General features: G+C 40.8%; 1 protein-coding gene across 1 annotated transcript in view; it reads left to right on the top strand.

Moving 5' to 3' along the window:
- Nucleotides 1–3,056: 3,056 nt before the first annotated feature.
- Nucleotides 3,057–21,439, top strand: part of CHRFAM7A (CHRNA7 (exons 5-10) and FAM7A (exons A-E) fusion) — a gene marked incomplete at both ends in the record, with an annotated part of 38,570 nt that continues 20,187 nt past the window's right edge. The window contains 2 exons of the mRNA XM_080626321.1: nucleotides 3,057–3,111; nucleotides 4,167–4,306. Coding sequence (XP_080482447.1) covers nucleotides 3,057–3,111; nucleotides 4,167–4,306 — 195 coding nt within the window. The remainder of the gene's footprint in view (nucleotides 3,112–4,166; nucleotides 4,307–21,439) is intronic.

Below are 21,439 nucleotides of genomic sequence, written 5' to 3'. Positions count from 1 at the left end.
TAAGCTGGACTATTAGTCAGTCATTTATTCTGTCAGGTTCTTCAGTGCTGAGAAGATGAGTCATGTATGACTGAGGAGTGTATTTTCTACATATTACTTGAATATCTGATAAGACAATCCATCATCTAAACATGCCATCCCCACACTGGTGGTCAACCCAGCTCTCTGGCACTAGCTTTTCAGCAGGCCTCATTTTAGTCAAATGCTGGGTACTGGGGGCTGATACACAGGGTTTTAGACTTGCTTTTTCACTTTAATCTACAACAGACAGAAAATACTCTGCTTCGTGATTTATGCTACTGACACTTACTACACCCACTTACAGTCACTGGCTTTGCAGTCGATGCAACAAGTAGACTGGCTAGTCTGCTTTTAAACCAGGAACGAGTACGGAAAAGTCCCACTCATTCTGTCACAAACAAGAACATCAAGCAGTCCAGCTGAAGAGGGACCCACCACTCCTCCACACTTGGCTGTTTCAGCAAGCTGAAGAGGCAGCAGATGCTTTCTGCTGCTTACATTTGCCATGCTGAGGAAGTCAGGAAATGGTCTGCGCTGCCCATGTGGAAAAACCTGGACTGCATTCCCGAGTACGGCAAAACCACAATCAGTGGCACATCCACACTTCTGACGTGCAGTACCTAAGTTTGTATTTCTCTGTCTAAAGGGTCGGATAAAATAGATCACATCTGGTGGTCTGAATTATTTGTAGTGAATTCTCCATCAAAACATGTATCAAAAGTAGTTTCAGATGCTCCCTGCACAACTCTTCATTAGTGAAGCAATCAGGTAGCTGCTTTCAATGGTCCTTGAAGTCCAGGGGGCATCTCATTTTGAAAATCTCCCTGTCTCTGAAGGATCCATGGCCTCTAAATCTGCTCTATTCTAACAACAAAAATTATTCACCTTTGTTTCCATTCTCTGAATGCTACCATTTGCAATACTTTGCTTGAAGGAAGTGGGTGTCACCAGCTGTTTGGAGACAATCAGCATTTTTCACTGAGCCATGCCTAGCTGCCATTCCACAGAGCCAAGAGCCATGAGTTCCTTCTCACCATGACATTTGTCTCTTCGCAGCCTGCTGTTGGTATGAGAGCACTGTGCCAGTATAAAGAATGCACTTACAGAGAAAGCACAAAATTTCATTTAAAAGAGAAGATGATACATGATATTTGTTGGTCTACATGCTTGAAAAACATCAACTTCACCTTCATCAGTGATTATCTCAAATAAATAATACATGGATTGGACTGATTTACCTTAGGAGAGATACTGAGAGTTTGCAGGAGAAGCTGGAGGGAATACTAGGGAATGCTGGGTTTATGCAATGTACAGCTGTAAACCGGCAATCCAGGCACTCCAAGACAAAATGCAGAGACATGAAAAAATAAATCCCATTCCCCTCAGCCAAATTAAAACCATATGTATTTGATTAACGGACACTTGACCATTAGAATTCCAAAGGACATTTGGTGCTCTCAAGCAGCACTTTTCTTTTTAGAAAAGAAGACTACTTTTCTGTTTAGAAATCTTATCTGTAGAAATATGGCATTGTAAAACTGACCTGTGTAATATCACCTGCTTCAACTGCAACTCCAAGTTTAAATGAGTTTGCTCTCAGTATTGGTACGACATTACGTAGTATTGTCAAGAAAAAAGTCACTTTTCAAACATTTCTGTCTTTGAAACGATTAGACCTTAGCTTTATGGTCAAAGGCCTTATTAGCATCGTCTTTACAGACCAGATGACCATTTTTGTGGAATCCATGTTAGTTAAATTGTAGCAGATGGTAATTTTTTCAGCAAACAAAAAATCCTGGTGTGTTGCTTTAGGACAAGATAAGTAAGGTTGATCTTCATGTGTTTACAGATGAGGATCTGCTAAAGCTGCATTCCTAAACCGCAGATTTCTCATCAACTCTAATTAGCTTCTGTGAACCCTGTATTACGTACTTATTCAAAATCAACCAGGATGAAGAAAAACAGTTTTGCTACTGTTTCTGTTGTTCACACTCATGCGAGAAGATGTCAAAGTGACTCCAGAATGCTGTGAATTCTGTGTCAGTGAGAAATGAACACCAATCCCTGGAATTACAGAATGACTCAGAAGGACCTGACAGAGCATTTGATGGGCAGAGAGTTGGACTGAAAGGAATAACCCATGCATGGTCTCAAAAATGTGCTTCAAGCTGCAAATGGGAACCAGACAATCCACAAAATGCACTGAATTTTGTAGGCCTGCTTTCCAACTGTGGTGCTTTATACCTACTCCAAGCAGGAGATCAGGCATCATTTTACGGAGCCATGTGTTTGTCAAACACTAAACACAACGTCACTCAGTTATGGTTGTTTTACCCATATCCAGACAAAACACGTAGCACCTGAGCCCCCAGCCCTGCATCTCTGGTGGGGATTTAACAGCATCGTGGGCAACATCACTTTGCCCAATTCCCTCCTTCCCAACAATGTGACCGAAGTCAAATTCCTGGGTAAAGCCAGCAATAACTGGACCCGCCCTATATCCCAACCCCGGTTGCCTGCCCCTCCCGCTGCGCGGCTCGCTGCAGGCGGTGGCTCTCCCGCTCGTGGCACTCTGCTGGCTTTTGGGCTAATCCTCGCCTTTCAGGGCAGCAGCCGAGCACTTGTGCTGAGGCGGGCAGGGCAGCTGGGGGTGGCAGCTCCGCGGCCCGCAGGAACCTGACGCCCCTTAACCCTCCAGCTAGCACGGCTGGGTGCTCTCCCGTGCGGCGGGCGCGGAGCCCGGCGGCTGCCGGGAGGCCGTCAGCTGGCTGGGCTGGGGGGCTGCCCCCACCCTCGTCTCTATAACGCCGGGGCTACAGCGCACCGCAGAGCTCCGGCTGCGGCAGCAGTAGCAGTCCGCGAGCGGCCCCGCAGGGCGAGCTCCGCTGCGGGCGCAGGAAGAGGCCGAGCTACCGGAGGTCCTCGGGGCGCCGGCTCCCAGCGGCCCGGATCCGCGGCCCGCCCGCGCCGCTTGGGGCTCGGCGGGAGGAGCCGCTGCGGCTGTGCCCGTTCCTGTTCGCGCTGGGTTTCCCGGGATGGGCCTCCAGGAGCTGACGGTGTGGCTGCTGGCGGCGGCGGGGCTTGTGCGCGGTGAGTGAACGCCGGGCGGCACCGGGTAGCGCGGAGTGCGGCAGGGGCGCGGGTGGAGGGGGTACTCCGAGGTCCCTCCAGCCCCTTCCCCGCGTCCTGCCGCTGCGGCGGGGCAATGCTGTGCTCTGTCCCGGGTCGCTCCGGGCTTGGGAAGGGACATGGGAGATGCGCAGAGCAGCGGGGATGGGGGAGCAAACTCCGCCAAGGCACTTAAATGGTAGATGCTTCAGGGCAGAGACTGTGGCTTTTTGTGCGGGAAGCTCAGGACTATAAAATAGGGAAGAAGAAAGTCCGTCTGGAGAGAGGACAGGGAGGGCTCACATCCAGAGAACCTGTTTCTACCCTGACCCAGATTCTGTTCGTTCTGAAACTGCCTCTGTCCCTGGTCTGCTCTGCTCCGCTCCATCCCTGTGGACATGCTCCCTCTTCCTTCACAGGAAAACGGCAGAATAAAGACCCTCCCGGGATCTGAGGTGTAAGAAGGACAGAAATCCCAGAATGTTATCACGTATTAATGTAGTGCCTATCACCTCTGCCAGAAACCCCATGCCCCCACTTCATTCATTGCTGCATGAACAAAGCAGAGAGTACTTGCCCCAGAGAGTTCTCAATCTGAGGCGGTCTGGGAGCAGGACTTAGTCTAATCTGTGGCCATTTTTCTCCCATTGTCTTGCTGATACCGTATCTGTGTTCTGCTTTTCTGGTTATAGCTATGCCAGGACAGGTGTCAAAATACTTCTTCACCTCTTCTTGCTGATGGACCAAAGGGTACTGATGTTGTCAAAGCATCATTTAGCATTTAGAATTTACCCCTCCTGGCCAGCCAAGAAATGATCAAAGAGGGAATCTGCTTTACAGGCTGGGATGAAAAGAAGAGCGATACATTTTATTGTAGTAGCTAATGAACTGTATGAATTACAGTGGCATTTTTCTGGGAATGCAGCAGTTAGAACAGTAGATACATAATATCTGATAGCAGGAAAAGAGTGTATATCCTAGCTTTACTTTCTGATGCAGAATTCTAATTACTTATCTATTTATTCCTATACATGAAGAGTCCCTGCAAGGAGAGTTTCAAAGGAAGCTTTACAAGGAGCTGCTGAAAAACTACAACCCACTGGAGCGACCAGTTGCAAATGATTCCCAGCCACTCACTGTCTATTTCACTCTCAGCCTCATGCAGATCATGGATGTGGTGAGTCTGTAACCATCTAGGAAACTATGTCTTTAGAAGGGTGGATTTTTTCATCCTAGAATGGAGATTCGTGATAGTAAAAGAAGACTTCAAGTTATTGGAAAGCACAAATGATTCAAGACACCATGCCAAATTTTGATTGCCTTTTAAAAGAAGTAAACTGAAAAATTAAGTTTGCCTCTTCCTTAGACCTCTTGTCAGTATTTCCAAACCTTCTTAGTAGTATGAAATATTTAAAGGGAAGCCCAAACTGCATTCTTTGCCTTCTGAATCCTTAACTGTGCTTAGAACCAACAAGAAGTGTATTCAGGAGGGATGTGCCGAACCAAAGTTCTTGATTTCTGCTAGTCACTAAAGAGCTTCTTAATTTTGGAGATGGGGGGAGAGGAAGGAGGTGTTCTGGCCAAAATCCAAGTTATATTATTTCTTTATTATTGAGACAAGATTGCAAATAGAGCAGCTAAAATTTAAGCTCATAGAATGTAGCAACGACAGTTGCTTGGTACATCAATAGATAATCCTACGCAGTGCTTGGCAGGCTTATAAAATGTACTGTTGGATCTTTTGGGTTCATGTATAAGTAATTTAAGCTCCACTCTGTCACAGCAACACAGAGATGAAACTCTGCATATAAGTGGCTTTACAGTATTCAATTTTACTGAATTTAACTAGCTATGGCCACTAATAAAGAAGTTCATTACTTAAAACCAGTAATTAACCTGAAAATGACATTATCTTGGCATCGAATCCTCAAAGTTTGAGGCACAACAAAATTAAAAAGCAGAAAGATAGGATTATTCAGTGGATATTCCTTTACAAGCTGCTGACTGCTAGAATCCAGATACCATTCTGGATCTGAATGTCAGCACACACAGAGAGAACTCTGCAAGTTTAAAGGCTCATTGTTTCTATATATGTTTTTGCAAGTTTTAGATTTATTAGACCTAAGGTGAAAACTAGGATATGTATTTCCAGGGTGATATTTACTATTCATAAGTGAGAGTGGGCAGTCACAGTCAGTGAGCTCTTTCAGTGTAGTGTGGCCTATATGTCCAGGAAAGCTTAAGCAGTCTGTTCAAAGTCTGTTCAAACTGAGCACCTGAACAAAACACCATATGTTAAGCCAGTGGTTTTTTTAAAGTATTAACCACACTGGGAAAGGTTTGTTGTATGGCCAAACCCTCCTAGTGATGAACAGTTTACAGAAGCCTTCTTTATGTTATCAAAAACATTTCCTGTTTAGAATAAGCTGAATGCCGACAAGACACATTTCTTACTTAAATTGCATCTATACCATACAGGTTTCATTTGCATTTCTCTGAGTTAATAGTCAGGCTCTCTCTTCCCCACACTCCTGATATGGCTACAGCTATGCCCTCAACTACTGTATTAACAGCTGGCTGTTGGAGCCACATGGCTAAAGGCCAGCAGGCAGTCAACTTCACAGAGTTATTACTTCTGGAGTTGTCAAGTTTAATTAAAAGTCTTATAAACTGAAGGGCAAATACCCACAGATCACTAGTCAATCTGGGTACAGTCAATGACTGGCAGTCTTGGCTAATATGATGCAAAAGGGAATTTTTGATCTTATGGGCCTTTCAAAAAAATCCCTTCATAATCAGTCAGAAGCCATAGTTTTAATACTGGCAGTTTAGTTACAGCTCATTCTGCTTGCTGTAAAACTGACTGTGTTTCTTTCTCAGAGGTATGGGATTGACAGGCAAAGAAAGAAACCAACCATGAAGTAAATTAAGCTTCACACTATAAACCAAAAGAGTTTTCTTCATTGTCAACAAGCAGCAAATGGTGGTGGGAATGACAGCTACTTGCAATAACAATTACTGGTTTAACAAGCTAGAAACAAAATGTGTCACCATCACACTTTCCTGTAGTTTATATATTCACTTTAATGGGTTCTCAGCTGATACCAGCTGTACTGGAAGTTAGACCTATCCACAGCAGATCTGTCAAATCGCTGCCAGAACAGACTGAGCCAGGCTGGATACTGGCTGCTGCTATTCCTTACTTTAAATCTCCTCCATTCCACTCTAACTCTGTTGATAGGGAAGGGTAGACAGAGTATATGAAACTGTTTCCAAATACAGTGGATATTTCCTACCTTATATTTTTAGTTTAACCCTTTCGTTCTAAAACTAGCAATTATTTCTATGATATGTTTGGGTTTTGGTTCTTTTTTTATTGGTGTTGCGTATTAACATGCATGGTAGTATCAGAACTATGTAATGAAGGACCTGTAAGTGCCAACTGCCCCAACTTAGTTTAGTTCACTAGAAAATAGACTTAATGAATTGTCTAATGAGAATGCGAGCTGGCCAAGTAAATTATACAGTATTGCTAAATGGGGAGGGGAAACAGTGGCAGCATGAGAAAAATGTAGTTTGAGGACACATGAATGAAGAGAAGAGCTGGAAGACTTGGTGAGGGTGTGGGAATTCATGGTAGACCTGAGAGACAGCAAAGGAGTTTGGAAGAAAGATGGAATTAACGTGGAAGAGGATGGGGGGGACTGTGTGTGTATGTGAAATGGAAAGAGAGGACTGAAGAGAGTGAACTTAAAGCTTCAAGTTAGTAAGAACTTTTAAGATAGAGATCCTAGGTGTCTTTCAGTTTACATTATTCCTGTATTCCTGTGCTGTTTTCAGCTGGGATAGAGTCAGTTTTCTTCCTAGTAGCTGGTACAGTGCTGTATTTTGGATTTAGAATGAGAGTAATGTTGGTAACACACCAGCGTTTTAGTTGTTGCTAAGCAGTATTTACACTAAGTGAGAACTTCTCAGCTTCTTGCCCCACCCGACCAGTGAGTAGTCTGGAGGGCACAAGAAGCTGGGAGGTGACACAGCTGAGACAGCTGAGCTGACTGACCAGAGGGGTATTTCATACTGTATGGTGTCATGCTCAGCATATAAACTGGGGAAAAGCTGGCCAAGGGCTGCTGCTCGGGAACTGGCTGGGCATCATCTGGTGGATGGTGAGCAATTACATTGTGCATCACTTGTTCTGAATATTCTTCTTATTATTATTACCCCGTCTTTTTCTGTCCCATTAAACTGTCTTTATCTCAACCCATGATTTTTACTTTTTGTTTTCTTCAGTTCTGTGTCCCATCCTCCTGGAGGAGAGGAGTGTGCGAGCAGCTATGTGTGTTTAGCTACCCGCCCAGTTAAACCATGACAATTCCTTAAGAGAAAAATCAGTGCTTTTAAACTTTTGCAAACAATCTTGCAATGAAGTTGCCTTGAAGTGAAAACAAAGTGCAGACACCCAACTGGCCAGAACTGCTCTTCAAGGATGTCTGAGTTATTACAATATCAGAAGATGGAATAAGAGGTTTCTTCTGCTTTTTAGAGTTGTTTCCATTTTCTTGATATGAGAAATGCCAAGCAATTCAACCAAATAAATGTCCTGAAATCTTGTCTCCGAACTCCTTGCAGGAAAGCAACACATACTGATGCATAAAACCTGATAATAAACACCTCTCTGGATCTGAATCAGAAAATGTTTGGAAATACGTGAAAACTAAAACTAATCAAAATTTAAGAATAATCACAGAAGGAAAATCTTATCAGACAAATACTAAGGGTATCCACATAGCTTAGTGGCAGGAGAGGAAGAGGTGTTATAGTCAAGGTCACAGCTTCAATACAGTGTCAAAAAAATAATGATGTAGAGAAGGAACTTATTTTTCTCTACATCTCACCTCATGGACACCCCAGTACCTGCAAGAGAAGCTAGTCTTTGGCTTCTGCCTGTCTAGTATTTCAGTGTTGGCATGGAGTATGAACCTAAACTGTGCTTAGGAAAAACTTCCAGAGTATGCATTTTTGAGAAACAGATTCTTAAATCATGCTGGTATTATATCATTTCCACACTGGATAAAATTGCAGCCACCAATTTTTTAAACACTATGTGGAGGCAAACACCTTAAACCAGTCTTACATTTTCTTGTTACATCTATCCCAATAATACCATCAGAGGAGAATATTCAGCCACTACCAATTGGTTTAGAGTGAACACTAGGAATAGACGCAGAAGCAGCGCTGCTCCTACGCTGCTATAGATCATGCAGAATAGTGAATGGCAATGAAAAACAAATATAGTGATCACCAGGTTATGAATTTTATGCCTGGCTTCACATTTTTACAATAGACATATTTGCGTCTACTGCAAATTAACACAAGAGAAACGTATCTGAGGGAATTCCATCCCCAAAAGTCAGATGATGAAACCTTGGAAATTAATGCAAAATAATCATACATTTATACTGTAAATTACTGCTTAGAGACACAGACATGAAAAACTGGAATACACTGAGATATATAGTAACAGTTCAAACAATTTTTACTGATGTGTACACAAGGAGAAGAATCCTACAGTCTTATTTTAGTTTGAAAGGGGCCTCCAGAGGTCATCTAGTCCACCCCTTGCTCCAAGTATGTCTAAACACATTAAGTTACTCAGCACTATATCCAGTACTGAACACTTCCATGGAAAGAGATTCCACAACTTTCCTGGGCAACCTGTTTCAGTATTGAACTACCATCATGGTAAAAGTCTAAGCAGAACTTCCCATGTTCCAGCCTGGGAACAACACAAAGAACACTTCTACAGAAATGAGGTACTTTTCCTTCTTGCACAAAATTGGGTACATGGCATAAAGATACTTCTCATGAAGTATACCAGATTTGTTGACTATTTTCAGCAAAGGTACCTATTTGACTCTTAATAAAGCCTTTCTGAATTACATTCTTGGCAGAAAACTAAAGAATAAGGTCTTGGCAAGCCCACATGGCAGAACTGGTTAGAAAATCTCAGAGTAGTTGGTAATGGTTCTGGCAAAATGATGGGATTTAGTTACATGGTGAGATTTCCCAGGAACCTATACTGATTCAGTGCTTTCATTTTCTTCATCTGCAAGACAAAGTAATGTTTTTATTGAATTTGCAGATGACGTAAGTTTGGGAGGAGTTCAGAGAATACCGAGTGCAAAACTAGAATTTAACATTGTCTTGTTGTGAAATAGAGTAAAGCGACTGTTTTGACCCAATTTGATGCATGTTTTTTTTCAAGGCCTAAATTATGTGAAATTTTGAATATTTATTTAAGAAATTTAAGAAATATTTGGATGCACTGAAAAAAATCCATCTGCTGGAGGCTTTGGTTGTATTGAATGAGTGTAATTTGATGTCTAAGTGCTTTCTCAGCTGGAAAAAAAGACAGGTCAATACTGCCTCTGCATGAGGGCCGATATTTGTATTATTTTTACCATTCCATCTACTGTAACTTTAGTCACAGTCGAGACTCTCCCTTTACTAGATCAATGTAAACACAGCTGAAAAGATCATCTTTGTTACAAAACATTTACAAAATAATTATATTTTGATAGACTAGATTCTTTTAACATCAGAATTGTTCATAACCTAAGAACTGTTGAAGCGTACAAGACAGTATTAAATAAAACTTTAACATAAAAATGCTAAAGTTAAGACTAGAAGAATTATTGCATTGGGATCAGACCAATGGCGAATTATTGCATTGGGATCAGACCAATGGCTTTCTGATATTAATTTTCACTAATGTGTCTTCTCAGATTTTACTAAGGAATTTCAGCAATTTTACTCTGCAACTGTTGAAAACATTACTGTGTTCTGGGGCTTTCTGATTTGAACCTAAAATTTATATCAAATTTGTGTGTGGAACCGGGGGCACCATTTTGTGAGTGCCTTACGCTGATCTCAGCACTCTGGGCTGGAAAAGATGATCTTAGTAACTTCTGATCTCATGTTCCTACCCCTTTGGCTTGCACCAGTGCCTCTGGGACTGAGCAGGTAGCTGAATCAATTTTTGGAGCAGTCATTTTTCTAGATGACCTGTACTTACTTTGGATTTATGTTACCTTAAACTGCTCACAAACCTCTACACAGGGTTCTTACTCACTTTAAATATGCCATATATTTAGCAAACCACGCTAGTTCCATCTCTGTCTGAGGCAAGCTGCTAAACTTGGGAGAATGCTGGATCAATACTCTCTTAGCTTGTGACTTCTGTAGCAAGACTTATGGTGACAAACATTTTGGTGAGTATGAATGTGTCCACTATGGTCAACCTTGATCATACACTTTTTATAGATATATATTACTAGCAGAAGAATCACCATTTAATAAATTAAGAAAGTTGAATTTAGTTATCTACAGTAATATTCAAGTTCTTGTTTATGTTGCATAACACCATTTAGTCTGAAATCTTTCATGGTTCCTCTAGACATTTACCAGCGAATTAAATAATTTACTACACAACAGTTTTCACTTATTTTCCAGTTTCTCATGCTTGGGGTTTTTTTTAACTTATATTAAGGGAAAGAGAAGCGCTGAACAGTTGTTTGTATATAGTGAGCAGCAGCAGAATCTCAAGAGTAATTCTGTTCCTTTAGGCTCTCCAACTCACTGGTGCAGACCAAAAGAAAAATGAAAGCACACAAACTTTTTTATGTTTATCTGAACTCAGTCAAAGTTTGCTCCTCCTATATTGCCCTTGGTTACTTGTATGACTTAGATTTATATATTCAAGGGCTTTCGTCCTTGTTTCATTTTACACAGGGTGATACAATTGACTTCCCTTTCTTAGATACAGAGCTTAGCAAAGCCTCTGCCTCAGAATCTGCAGCTCAGTATGTGCAATCAAATACCCTGAACCCACTGGGCAAGACAGTAATGTGAAATATCTTGACATTTTAAAAGAAAATGATGCCGTCACTCATGGAAGCAGAAGAGCTTCTGTAAAGAAAGAGACTATAAACCAAACATCTCCCATGCCAACAACAACAAAAAATCTGGAAAGACGAATAAAACCACCAAATCAAAAGCTTGTTGAGAAATGGCACTAAAGAAGTAAGTAGGTCCTAAGCTCCTAAGCTGTTTATCAAACCTCAGCAGCCTTTTTGCAAACAATGATCAAGGCAGAAGCTCATCAAATCTGCATTATTCTGTAAATTTCTAGCATTCATTTGTGTACCTTACAAAAAGTCTCTCCAAGCTTTATTTTCCTCTCATTTTGCAGCTTGATCTTTATTCCCTCCATGCCGAAGGGAGAAACTATTTGCACTTTCATCTTGCAGACATTTCCATTCTACCATGATTTATTCCTGAGAGCTTAGAAAGCTGGAGCAGTGCTGGGATATGCTTTCCAGTATTTTTCAGTAGTTTAATACGTATGAAAGTCACTGGATTACAACAGAAAACAGCGTATTCTCCTTCCCCATGAAATATGAAGAACCACTCTTTTCAAATAATAGTCAAAAATATTACATTAATTGATTTAAATAGGCAAACAGCACCTTTCCCTGCCCTCCTGTGGTAAGATACTGATAAAGTGCGAGAAACTGTAACCTTATTTCTGTGGTATTTGTCCATTTTTCCCGTGCTTCTAAATATCTTCTGGCTTTCTGGACTATTTTTTCCTTCAGCATCTCTCTTGTACCCAGTCTTCTCAAAGAGTGCTAGATCTGGAAAGATATTTTAAACAGTCTATATTCTGTAGGATGGAATGGGAAGCAATGAGTTTACACTAATGTAAGGCAGTTTGCAGGAAGGAAAAAAAGACTGACTAAAGGCAGTAAAAAACCTCCTGATAACAGTTAACTGGAGGACATTACAGATGTTCATTGTCTGTGAAAATCAGAATTTCTATTCTGCTTTCTGGTTCCATAGGAGAAGTCATTGGAACTGTAATGCAAATCAGTTGGGAGTTTTCCATTTTGTTTTGTTGCTTGTTTGTTGTTGGTTTTTTTTTTAATATAAGTAAAGCAAAGCAGTTTCTCTGACAGTTTTCTCATCCTTTGTGATATAAACAATCAGCATGAATCATAAAAACTCGGTACTTTAATCCTCTGCTTTATAGCTACATTGGTATGGATGCACCATTAACTCAACAAGTGAGTAGACATCTAGTGGTATGCCATCTGCGGTGAAGGTTTGCATTCTTACTCTGAAAAGTATGATTAAGGTCCTAGAAAACAGATTACAGATGCATTACTGTAGAGCACAGGCACCACAACATTTTGTATTTTACATAGGACATCTTACAAGAGCAACAGAATTTGCAAAGTCATATCATATGAGGACTACTAGTCCTTAGTAATCAGCTAATGAAACAAAATTAAAGCACAAGACAAAAATTGTGAGAGGTCTGACTAGCCAATACTTGTTCTTATACAAAGCTTTTAATTCACAGAAGTTTGGGGACTGAAATGAGTATAATCCCTGTAATATGCAAAATAGTTCCTCTTTTTTTAAGACTATATGCAGTTAAAATGACAATATTTATCTTGTATTCTAGTACTAGACAATACATCATGTTACTGCTTAGTACACATGTTCCTATCCTTTGTTTTGACAATGTGGATCAGCTTGTTACAGTCCGTGGAAATCTGTATGAAACATTTGAAAGCTCTGTAGTTTTCTTATCCTTGGATAGTGGAGCTACACTGATTGGCATCAGCTGAGGACCTGGCTCCATAAAGTAGAAGTATTAGATCAGCATTTTCAAACCCTCTTTGCCAGTTAAATTACTCCCCTGTTCCCAGGCTCCTGGGAGACCTGCAGGTTCAGTCCCAGCTGTGGCATGAGCCGATTCATAATGTGTGTGCAGTCTAATCTCTTGCTCAGGTTTTGTGCACTACAGACTGATTACACGCTCTAAAACTCTGGTGTTTCACTGTGCACATAAAGATGGGATTTGACTTGACTCTTCCTGGATTTCATTTGCCTTTGCAGTGTCAACATGCACTGAAGAAGGAGCTCAAATGCAGGTGGTTGCCTCTGCTGGACCCATTTCTTTTCTAGGAAGGCCTCTGGAAGTGATGTGGGAAGATTCTGTGGGCTGGATGAGTTATCTGGGGAAAAGTAGCCCACACCTAACCATCACAGCCTCTACCCCGCTCCTGTAAAGAGGATCTGTGTGGGTTCACAAGTTGGCAGGAAAGGTGCTGCAGCAATTTCAGGGATGACAGCAAAGGGAAGGTAAGAAGTGCTCCTAAAGCAAGGCACCTAACCTGTGACACTATGCTTGGGAGCACCTATGCTACCAGAGGAGCTTGGGGACTAGATCAGATTACCTGTCATGGTTTAACATTTTTAAATGGTAGTCCTGATGGGCTATGGCTCTTGAACAATCAAGTAGGAAGTATTCTGTTTCTGTTCTCCCTTTCATTTTAGGGCTGTATTCTCAGACCTGTGTGGATACAGTGCCTGCTTTTCTCTCAGAAAAGCACACACTATAAAAAGTTTTCAGTATTTTACAAATCTAATAGTGCTGACAGCAGTTGATCAACGTATTCTCAATGGACTGCGAGCAAACCCTTTTCTATCTGTGAACAGCATATTAACACAGAAACATTCAAATGTTAATTACTTCAAATTTAGATGATACAGATGCGAATTCTTTGCTGTCTCCTGAACTCCTCACCATGTTTGCCTGAATAGACTACTAAACAATCCAAATGTTCCCAATCTAAATATATCCCTGACAAAAAAGGCAAAAAACTTAAGGGGCGAAGAAGCTCTCACCAGGGGTTGGCAGCAGGGAGCATGTGTACAAGCACTTATATAAAAAAAGAAATTTTTAAAACTTACTAGAACTTTAACTCCTTTGTTTTTGCTGTGTTAACTAATTTTGAGTTTTTAATTTATTTAAAATTAAAATAATTCCTTTCCAAAATAACCAGAAGAATCTTGAAGCAAGCATGTATTTGGATTTAGCCTTCACTTCGGCTTGCATGTTCATGGCTGTTATCTGAAACTAGAATTTTATTCGTAAACAGCCAAGGCTGTTAACACTGGCTTCAACAACAGCTAACTGGGAAGTGCTAGGAGCATGGCATGAAGCCAGAAACACAAGAATATGATATTTATCCAGCTCATCTCTCCAAAATCCTCTGGTAGTAATGTGAAGCTGTATTTGCATGGCCTATAATCATGTCTTCATATTGCTTATATGATCCTCATAATGGAGTAGCTTGAATGGAGCACAATCCATGTGCAGAGTTGGTGGACCCACACACATTTAGTTATATAGCAATACTACTTTGGACATTTACTGGCTTGTCTTCCATGTTCAGCCATGGATATTAACATATTTCTGTGTTTGGCATCCCGGTACTTACTTTCAGTAAGTACGCAGTTGTGTTGACTAACTATGAGAGGAAAGAAGGAGGCTTTTTACCCACTAGTACCAATGCTACTAAATGCAAGAATGAAGACAGAAAAAATAATGAGCAATGGTAAACTTGACCTAACCATTCACTGAGCCCAGGAAACTCAAATAAGCAGTTTTATTTTATCCAGAGATGGAGCACTCCCTCCATCCCTGACCTCAACAGACTGAAATGTTCTTTTTGTAGGAGAGAGTTTGCTCTTTTGTGTCACAGAAAACAGCAGCCTGAAGGACTGTGTAGGTGTTCTGACATTTGAGTCATGATGCTTGTTGCATGCAGTTGATTTTCATCAATATATTTCTCTCAGCCAAGCTGACATTTTCTCAGTACCTTTGTCAGTAAATCGTTTACATGCATTAAAGAGAAGTGGGGACCAGGTGCATTTTTAAGGAAAGTTCAAAATAAAGACCCTCTAAAAAATTACTCTCAAACCTGTCCCTTAGAGGATGTAGGGTAAGGAATAACTAGTATTTCTGTAATGCTCATTCATTCTCTCTTCCTCAGTTATTAAGGGGCACTTGTAATTTTTCTGTGTCAAGAACTGCAGTGACGTTCAAGCAGGATAAACATTTTGTACTACATCCTTCTCCAGGAGATTTTTTAATTGCCATGGTAATGTCTGTAATGTAGCCTAGATTGAACAGAGACCTTGAAACATCAAGAATAATGGATTACATTACACATCACAGAAACTTTGGAGCTACTCCTTGCTTACTTTGCCTACACTTGGAAAGGTGGAGATAAGATAGTGTAGTTAGAGAGACTGCCTGGGATGAGTAATGGCAATTTGCTAACTGGTTCTCAGAAGCTGGCTTTAACTATGTCCATTTGTAGAGCACGGAGTGGAAATTTCTGTTGCTGTTACTCACAAAAATAGAACAGAAGAATGCCAGCAGCAAGCTGGTGCTAGAGCTGTGTGCTCTGATGACACAACGGGAGAGAGCTTTGTGTTCAGCTTTTCCTTCTTCCATAACTTTCTCTTCTCTCCTTGAAAAAATCACCTGCTTTCCTTCCACTTTTATTTGCTAAGTATACATGCTACAACAGCATTTCCATATGATCTACAAACATTTTAAGGAGAAAGGTTTAATAAAAAGTCAAATATGACTTAAAGAGGATTATCAAGAATAAGAATAGAGTCAAATCTCTTGATATAATACTGTCCTGGAATTACTGGTACATCTGGTATATCAACCTGACCTTTCAACTTCTGTGTTTTGCAGCTAAGCTCTAGGCAAACAGACCAAGTCCAAAAGCTTTGATTCCCTCTTGTTTTAACACTGTTTACAGAGTGGGGCTACAGGGGCTCTGTTTTTCCCTCTTAGCCTGTGGAATGGTTGGCAGCTCCCAGATTCCAGCATGTGCTCAGAGCTGGGATGCCCATCTGTGTCAGATTGGCAATGATAATCAGCACCTATAGACAGTTAACACTAATTCAGGGTTCAATCCTCTGAATGGGAGTTTGCTGTGCAATACAATGGAATCAAGAATTGTTTGTAAATAAAGCAGTAGAACACAGCTATTACTTCGTGTGTTTGCACTAAATGTAACTGCACTTTAAGCTCTATGCTATATTTAATAATTGAACTGAGGGATCATGGGAGTTCGTAAGATAAATTGAGAAAAATGCAACCTCCCCCTCTTGCTCTTCAGAAGAATATTTTTTTCACAATATGTGCTGAAGTGTTTTCTTGGCTATACTGTACTCTGCTCATTCAAAAGCCTGATCCGTGCTTGTTTTTGCAGAGACGACTGTGTTTAAATCTAAATACAACCTCTTGTTAACAATGATGTACTGGGAAAAAAAGAAAAAAGCCTGCTATTACAATAATGTCCCCATGGTAACGGAAAGGGTACATCATGAGGCTCTTACCCACATTTATAATGTCCGCTTCTTTTCTGAGAAACAATGTATCTCAAGCCCACTGTCAAGACAAAGCCCTGTACGCTCAATGGCAAGCACAAGTGTCAGACCTTGTCAGAGTACATATGGAACAGAAACACATTCCCACATTTAAGGTGGCTCCTTGCACAGATGCTCTGCCCAGAGTTCAAATGGCTTTTCTATGCTCTTTCTCCAGCAGCTTTTCTGCTGTGTAAGATCTGCATTCATCTGGGATGACCTTTGTACGTTTAGAGCAAACTCTGCCTTTCTTTTAAAGCAAGATACAGTTGTTGGGGAGAAAGAAAATGCTTCTTGAAAAGCATGTCAAATAGTTGGTATGGAGAAACCACTGGAGTTTTTCAGACTTGCAAAATAGAGCACACATGGCACAATTTAAAAAAACACATCAAAATGAGCAACCCTCCTCCTCAGAATTTCTCTTGAATTAAGTTAAGCAAAGCAATGAGACTCCTCATCTCACACTCCAATCTGAACCTTAACCCAGATAAAATTCAAATGACACCTTACTAATTTTTATTTGAAAGAAAAAATTAAAGACACACAAAAGACCAAAAGTGAGCACCTGCTCCTATCGCAGCAGCACATAATGCTTTAGTAACAATTTAGCATTTTAACTCTAAATACCTTTAACACTTTCACAGACTTCAGCTATAAGCAGAAGCATACTTGTCTGTTATACTCAAGTTTACTTCCTCCCTCTTCTGCTTCTCTCTTTCTCATGCACTTGAACAGGGCATGGGACAGGTGAACTCCAGGCTTCAATACCCATGCAGAACACACACTTGAAGATTCCAATTTTTTTTCAGATTTACATACAGATCAAGCTCTAGAGTCACTAAGTCTGAGTTGTATCTGTGGGTGAGCTCATAGCAAATCTTGTACTAAATATGTGCCAACTCAGGTATTAAACACAAATCAGAATGGTAGCTAGTCTAGTGCTAACGGCATCTTTCCACCACTCACACCAGTAGGTTTCCTCTCCGCCTCTCCCATTCCCTTCCCCAGTTGCTGGATGCTATTTCTCACCAGTGACTTGCAGACCATACTATTGCCGTTTCCACTACATGAAACTAGAAGTTCACCACAATGGGCTTCACCATGGCTGAACCTTGCACCTCTGCATACCCTATCCCAGGAGACCCTCTGCACACAACAGCAGATGCTTGTTTCTGTATGTGGTAACACTCTGATGTTTCTGTTCTGTTGCTCAGCCTGCCTCTTCTGCTTGTCTTTTTTACTACATGCAGACGTCTGGAACTAATGTCAACAGATGTGGCAGTCTAAACTGCTACACATGTAGCTGTATAACTGTCTGCAAAGCAGTGCTGAAATCTGTAATGCTTTGTACTGTAAAGCATTAATTTGGCACTGTTGCATTGTTATTTCTAGCTAAGGCACCATTTTCCTTGTGCTTAATTTGCTGAAAATAATGTGCTTGTAGGTTAGAAGATTAACAAAGTCACTTTATTTACTCATTTTCCACTCAATTATTCCCATTTATAATAATTCAATTATAAAAACAAACAAACCCCAAAACAAACAAATAAACAAAACCAAACCAACCCCACAAGATAATACGTGGTCTGAACAATTTCACATTTTCCTGATGGGACAAGCTTAAAAACTCTCGAGACAGGAAAATGCTCTACAATCATATGCCATAAGAGTAATAACCTAAAGTTAGAGCCAGTAGAGCATAGCTGGCTAGCTCTGAGTACTCTGGCACTGTTTTACACCACAGCCCAAGTAACAGAGAAAATGGCGTTACACATGCATACGTAGACCAGCCTGGATGTATGCATTTCAAGGGAAGATGGCATGAGTAGATACTGCTTTGAAATAAGTCTTCCATATCTTGAACTTCAAACATTACACTGTAAGTAAACATTTCTGAAGATAGTTCATGTTTTGAAGGTAAGAAGCTGCACACAATTGAAGTAATAGTAAGATGAGGTTTTGGCTGTCACAGAGCACTATCTGCTAAAGAGAGGTAGCTTGAACTGGAATGTTTGGTTTATCCAGCATTACTTCTAGTGTGGCACACCCTTTAGTTTGTAGAAATAGTTCTAGTAAATATGGCCAGACAGAGGAATCACTAAATGCAGGTCATGGTTCTAAAACAAAGAATAAACAGAGCAAGAGTGCAGAGTCAGACCTTAATCCCACGTGTCTCCTGCAGGAAACTTCACTGGAGTAACAATGGCACTCTCCTACAAATACTTATAAATTTATTTCTATAACTGAGCCAATATTTACAAGAGTCCTCAGCCTCAACACTTTGCATGGATGATTCAACTCTTTCGCAAATACTCTTCAGCTGCATTCTCTTCTTCAGCTGTACTTTCCAGCGCAAGCTGTTGTTCAGCTCTGCTGCACTGTTCACATGACGTGAAGAGGCTGATTTTTTAATTCAAATAGGTAACAGAGGAGCTGTCACTACCTCTGGGATCGGTACTGCCACTCTGTCCTCCAAGATGATGGGAAGTGCTTAGGACAGCAGGTTGTGTTGGGAATACGCCAGGTCTGTGCTGCATTGTTCCTGGCTAGAGATTTAGGGGACTTCAATAAACTTTATTCACTGTATCACAAATGAAAGCGGAGCCATAGGGAGAGTAAGGAGGGGGGTCTCCCTACAGGGAAACTGTTTCCCAAACAACTCTAAGTATTTCAGTAAGTCCCAGAATAGCCATTTATTGCCTCGCTCCTCACCGAATCTACAGTCCAAAATCAGCCTTCTTAACAAATAAAAACAGCTAGTAGCAGCAATCTGTGCCAGTCTGTGTTACCTCCAGCAACAAAACTCTGCTTTCCCAGTCAGAAGCAATTCTAAATAGCAGTTCTCTATTTCAAAGACCTTCAGCATGTAGCAAGTATGAAAAGCAATTCACATAGTATTCATCACAAATCTAATACACCTAACAACTCAAGACAAAAGAAGTTTTCTTTTCAAATTTCACTTTAATTAACTTCTCACATTTTGGTTTGCAGTAAGATTTTAACTCTTTGATTAAAAAAAAGCTACCAGAAATTAAGTCAAAGAACAAGAAGCACACGAAGGAAGATATTTTCAGGCAGGCTGGATTTCAGAGATTTAACTGCAAAACTCGCCTTAATGCTACAGGCAATACTTAGCTAAATCCCAAGGACAACTGCAGTGTCTTTATCCCTAAAAGTCTGAAAGAGCCAGAGTCAAAGTTGGAAGGTGAGAAAGTCACCCAGTCAAGTATCATCCTAGCAGTAAAATGCGTCAGGGCTGAATCTGGCTTTGAAGTGGAATGCAGAAGAGAGTAAGGAGTAATGGCCTAAATGCCTCCATTATACACCAAATATAAATGTGTGTTTGTTTGAAGTGGTCTTGAGAAAAATGCACTGAAACAGTGAAAATTTCTATTTTCCACTTTTGACTTTTTATTGAATCATTTTGCACTTTTTGCATCTATTTTCAAGAAACCAGAAACATTCTGTGGCCTGTTCCTGGCATTGAGTCTCACATGCTAGATCATGAAATATTATTATTTATGCATTGGTAATGTCTGTTTATACAGTTTCTGCATAATTGGAAATATGTGCTGTATGCTGAATCAAAACATTTTACTGTGATGAAAAGGTATACTGCTGACTTCTGGAGAAGTGAAGGGTAATTGAAATAACCCATTCCTTTTGTGCTGAAAGGCAAGTCAGGTGGGGAAGAGGCATCAGGAATTCAAATCTTTCTTCTCACAAATCCTGTACATTGCTTAATTTTCATCTTTATGTTGCTTAAAAAACCTGTTTCACATTGCCAACTCCTTGTGTAGCTTTTTATGCCTATGCAAAAAAAAAAACAACCCACAGTCCTTAATTCCATCCAAATTGGCATTTTAATTACTCCTGCCTTTTCGAAGGTGCAATGTAGGGGATGCCTTAGGCTTCAGGGGTAATGAATGTGCACCCATTACAGGGCAGTATGACTCTGTACCCTCTACTACCTTCTTCAACATCAAGATTCACTGCAGCTACAGCCCCCACCTATGGATGACTAGAGGCAGTCTTCAGCTAGCAGCTGCAATTTCATTTCATGGCAGAAGCATCAGGCTGGCTTTCTTAAGTAACCTGACTTTTATCCTCACCCCTAAGACAGCAAAAATTCTTTTTTGCCTGAACCACTAAGGAGCTTTGAGCCACCTTTAATACAAAAGTTTAGCATTAACCTTGGCACATGGGGAGAGCATAATTGCAATAGTCCTCCATGTTGACTTAGTGTTATGAAGAATGTAAGGTTGCCGTGGTGTTTTCAGTTGGGCTTCTGGTGGGTGAACTTGAACCACTTGCTGCTCTGGCCTTTCTTGGAGGTTTGGCCACACCATGGGCAGGAATTAAGAAGTCCAGCCCCTTCACTACTCTCCAGAAATTTCAAGGAGCTCACATGCATATTGTCGCTATGGCTGCCTAAAGCATGGCCACAGCATCAATCTTCTGTCAGCTGGCTATTTCAAGAATTCTTAGCTTATCCTCCAGCCTGTTGTCTCAGTACTAACCATAAAAGAATTCAGGCTTTTTCACTTCATACTGTTTAGTGAGCTCAGTGCATGACCATAAAAAAGGAACAGGAAGAAAACCCAAAGCTGAGTGAAGCAAAAATTTATCATAACAGGGTTTTAAAGGATGTGGGGGGATAAAAGCCATTGGGTACTAGTAATTTGGCACTGTGGATCTGAAGATGTTGAGCATGTTTAATGAGCAAGTGCTAAGACAATGAAGTAAGAGCAAATGAACTGATTAACCTGCTGGTTTCAGCAGAATGACATCCAAGCAAATAAAAGTAAAAATTGGTACAGGGAATGCCTTATGTGTCTCTCACTGGCTGCCAGCCCATTAACTTCAGACTACAATTATTAACTTCAGTCTTGCTACAAGGTACCAATCAGGAACCTAGCATTATTGCTGTGACAAGGGATGTCTTAAAATGCTTTTACTAACTCTTCTAGTAAGGTTTATAGTAACTGAAGCCCTGTTGAAA

This window comes from Psittacula echo (assembly GCF_963264785.1).
Source record: "Psittacula echo genome assembly, chromosome: 10".
Taxonomy (NCBI): domain Eukaryota; kingdom Metazoa; phylum Chordata; class Aves; order Psittaciformes; family Psittacidae; genus Psittacula; species Psittacula echo.
This window is presented reverse-complemented; position numbering and strand designations above follow the sequence as displayed.